The sequence below is a fragment of the Eschscholzia californica genome, unplaced genomic scaffold (assembly GCF_041429995.1).
Source record: "Eschscholzia californica isolate CP2 unplaced genomic scaffold, dmEscCali1.0.p SCAF_2, whole genome shotgun sequence".
Lineage (NCBI taxonomy): Eukaryota > Viridiplantae > Streptophyta > Magnoliopsida > Ranunculales > Papaveraceae > Eschscholzia > Eschscholzia californica.
The window spans coordinates 36418646-36422907 of record NW_028238309.1 but is presented as its reverse complement, the minus strand read 5'-3'; the positions used below and the strand labels follow the sequence as shown (position 1 = coordinate 36422907).

The following is a 4262-nucleotide window of genomic DNA, read 5'->3' as shown; positions in this document are numbered from 1 at the left end:
CACGATTAGCTATACGAAATATAGCAAACCTAAAAACGAATCTAGGATACATACTTTGTTTTAATTATGAATGTCATATTATTGTATGTATGAATGTGTGATTGCGTAGAATAGTATACCTTTAGATAAGTAATCGTTTCTTGTTTCTAAGCACAAGAGAATGTGCCCTAATAATACTTAGAGTATAGGGTCTTAGAATCTATTGACGAACCGAACGATGAGATCATGGTTCAAGTGGGAGTAGTCAATGGAGGTTCAAGGATATGAATCCAAACGAACCGTAGGCGAACAAGAAATAACCTAAAAGATGAGATCTGTTTGGGGTATACTAAATTCAATAAATCATTACGCAAATCCACATAAACTTTACGTAATAAATCATGTATAGTTATGCTAGAGTTCACAGTAACACAACTTGATAAATTCCATGATAAGTCCAAAAAAGAATTTTGAGTAGAGCCTACCCAGATTAAGACACTTGTTGAGCCCTTGTTTATCAATGGTGGGTCTACCGAAGCAGGGTGCCATCTTTTACCTCGGACAATACGGGTAGATCTATGAAGAGGCCTACATGTCTAAATTGTTATTCTCAACGAGTCAGGAAAATGGTTTTGGATTTCAGGGTTAAAGGACAATTTGACACTCAAGTGTGAAATTCGTCAACCAAGAATCATAAGAGTATGATCAGTAAAATGTTACTCGCCCAGGACAACGAATTAAGGGCAGTGCCAAAGTACGCTTAATCTCGAAGGAATGAGATCTTGGAATTATATTATTCTCAGGGGACAATAAATATAGAATAATATAGGCAAATTAAGTATTATGCCAGGATAACAAGTTTAAGTCACTTTCGCATTTCTTACATGTAGTTTAATTATGACGTCAAAAGACTTCACCAACATACGTTGGCTTCTAGAGAAAGAGAAGTTAAATGGAGACAACTTCATTGTTTGGGAACAGAATCTGGGACTCGTCCTCAGATCCGAACACAAGGCAAACGTCTTAGACACACCTATTCCGATTATTACTGAAGATTCAACTAATCAAGAGAACGAGCAGGAGAGAAATATTCGGAAGAAGTCCGAACCCGTAACATGCCTCACGTTGGCAACCATGGAACCTAACCTTCAGGATAGGTTCATTGAAATGGATGTTTATACCATGATACGACAACTTAGGAATTTGTTCCAAAAGAAGTCAAGAATGGAGAGGTCTGAGAGTTCAAGGGCAATATTGGATATGCGCCTTGAAAAGGGAAAGCCTGTAGGGCCACATGTGTTCAAAATGATTTGTCTTTTTGAGAAACTAAATAGACTTTAAGTCGACAATTGCTGGGAATTTGCCACTGATATTATCCTACATTCACTTCATAATGGGTTCAATCAATTTAGAATGCACTACAATATGAATGGATGGGATAAATCTCTGGAGGAACTGCATACTATGCTCCAGACAGTCGAAGAGAAATATCACAGTAGTTGAATCTAAGAAATAAGTTCTGATGGTTCATAAAGACAAGGGATTTAAGAGGGATGGAAAGCAGAAATTCAAGAAGAAGAAAATGGGCAAAGGGAAAGGCAAACAAGTTGCCAAGACCAAAGGTGCCAATTTTATTCCAAATGTTTTTATTGCGATGACACAGGCCATTGGAAGAGAAACTGCCCCAAATTCCTGGAAGACAAAAAGAACGAAACCGTGGTTTTTGCTCAAGGTAAAATTATTAAAAGTTGATTCAATTAAATACTATTTCCTTTTATGGTATAGGATACCTAAATAGCTCTTTTCATTATGAATAACCGGAGCAAGTGGGAGCTGAGTATTTATTGAAGAGGATATGAACCTGTCAAAAGCTAAGGAAGCAAAAGTTGTTAGAAAAGCTCAAGAAGGATCATAGACTCCGTAGGCATTACTTTAATCAGTTTTAGTTTTCCTTTTCTTTTTAGAACATTGACTCTGTAATTGGATTATGGAAGTGATGTGACACTAAAATGTCATATTTGGAGAGCCTAACTTAGACTAATTATTCCTTTTCGAGTGTTATCAATAATATTTTATGTGTTTTTCATGTTAGGTACCTATTTTGGAGTTAAGCATGTGATTCGGAATAAAATGAGCGAATTATCACTATCATTTCATGTGCCAAAAATGAGAGAAATAGACTTCAAGCAAATAAAATAACAAGTATAGTCAATGACGAGTCCGACGGTGAAAACGGTATTCAATTCGGAGTTCGGACGGGGAAGATGTGGAAGAAAGAAGTCCGAGGGTATTCTAGTCCTTTGTAAGAATTTGAAGATGTAGAGACAAGGATGGAGGCACTCTCTTGGTTTCTAAATCAAAGCCCAAAACCAAGTCCAAGCCCAAGAAATATTAAGAGAAGAAGAATTGGGTAGAGATTTTATAGGCACCCATTTGTGGTCTAAGACTTAGTCAAGTTTGACTAAGTCTAGGGTTTGACTCAATTTAGAGTAAGGGGTCAAAGGCTACTATTCATCATTTTTCATCATTCAACAACCTTGGAAAGAGGAGGCTAGGGTTTGGTTGGTGTTCTTGAGTTAGAGGATTCTTCATCACCAAAAGTTTTAGGGTTTAGAGTTTGAGCTAGAGAGAGTTGAAGAGGAGAAGGAGAGGTGCCGGCCAAGTTGGCCGGCACCATAGCAAAGTCGCGGAACATGGAAGCAAGGCAGCACGGCCATGAAGAACGCACACGGCAGCAGCTCCAGCACGCTCCACAGCAGCTCCAGCACGCTGGACAACAGCAACACGACGACGAGCAGCAGCTGCTGCAAGCGTCGGATCTCTCACGAGAGCAGCAGCAGGGCACGCCGGCACAGCAGCTCGGACGTGCACGGGACGCGTGCTGCTGCTCGGACCTGTTCGGGCTGAGGCGTGGAGCTCGGATGTATCTATGGTTGGTCGGATTCGATGCTCATTTGGCCGGATTTGATGTTCTAGGGTTTTGCCGGAATTTGACCGGATTTTTGGTGTTTTTCCGGCAACCTTCTTGGCCGGAAACCTTAGGGCTTTTGTTCCCCTCATCCTTGACTAGCTTCCCATGTGGTTTGATTTGATTTTGGTTGAAGATTGCTAGAGAGAGAAAACTAGGGTTTAGCTTTAATGGAGGTTGAGTTCTAAATGGAGAAGATGATGATGGTCGCTATGGGAAACCCAGAAAATTGCTAAGGGGAGATCGGATGCAACTAAAAACTCATATTTTCCGACGATCTTAGCCTCGAACCACATCGAAAAAGGGGGATTCTCACCATTTCCTTTCCATTTCTTATTCAATCACCATGTTTAGATAACTTTAGTGTGTCGATTATATGAGATGAAATGTGATGAATTCGTGATTATGTTTAATATGATTTGATGTTTTGATTATAAATTGATGTTCATTTATTTCGATTATCGTTTTGATCGTATTCTCATGTGTCTTGTCAAGCACTTCGCATAGTTAATAGACGAAACGAAGTATTCGATATCGATCGTAGTCTAGGTCATAATTTCATGTGTCTTGTCATGCACTTCACATAGTTAGGCGACTAGACAACACTTTCGATGACTCGGGATTAACCGATTATGACGTTTGTTTGACTAAGTATGATCCCCGGATATACGTAGTACTTAGAGACATCTACTTTAGGAGTCGAACATCGATTGTACTTCGACACATTAAATCGGACTACACATAGTCGTAGGTTTATCATTATGGATTCCCGGACTTCGACACCTCTCTCACTATATTTGTCCGGAATCGAGTCTTACCGTCTCCCGACTCTTGTTCCTCCGACTCTTCTCTCGAATCTCTCTCGCCCGTTTACTTTTATCGTTTAATTAGTTTATTTCTTCTCTTATTACTCATTCATTCTAAAACCCTCATTTATCTTTGTTTCATTTCCTATTTAGTGTAAGTTAGCTTTTAATATCTAGACTGAGGGATAAGACCCTTCGATATCCAAGCTACCTTCCTATCCTTGGATCGATCCCGGCTTTGCCGGATTACTACTTGATACCTCCGCTTGGGTGTGCAACCTTTTCGGGTGCATCAAGTTTTTGCCTATTTAACTTTTAAATAATTACACCAAATGATTCAACTTAGTTATTTTAATCTAGTCAAACAAACTTGAAAGAACATGATGAAGCTAAAGTTGTTTGATCACGTATCTCTCAACGATAGTTAATCATGGTCTAGACAAACAAATTTGACAAGATCTCTTATGACAAAACAAAGGTCAATTAAACATGGAAACTCATGTTAGACA

The 4262-nt window shown here is 39.1% G+C and overlaps 1 protein-coding gene across 1 annotated transcript; it reads left to right on the top strand.

Annotated features, from left to right (window-relative positions):
• Positions 1–876: 876 nt before the first annotated feature.
• On the top strand, positions 877–1320 carry LOC147557638 (uncharacterized). The gene has a single exon (XM_086658911.1). It carries the CDS (start codon positions 877–879, stop codon positions 1318–1320), a length of 444 nt encoding a protein of 147 aa, XP_086515037.1.
• Positions 1321–4262: the final 2942 nt, after the last annotated feature.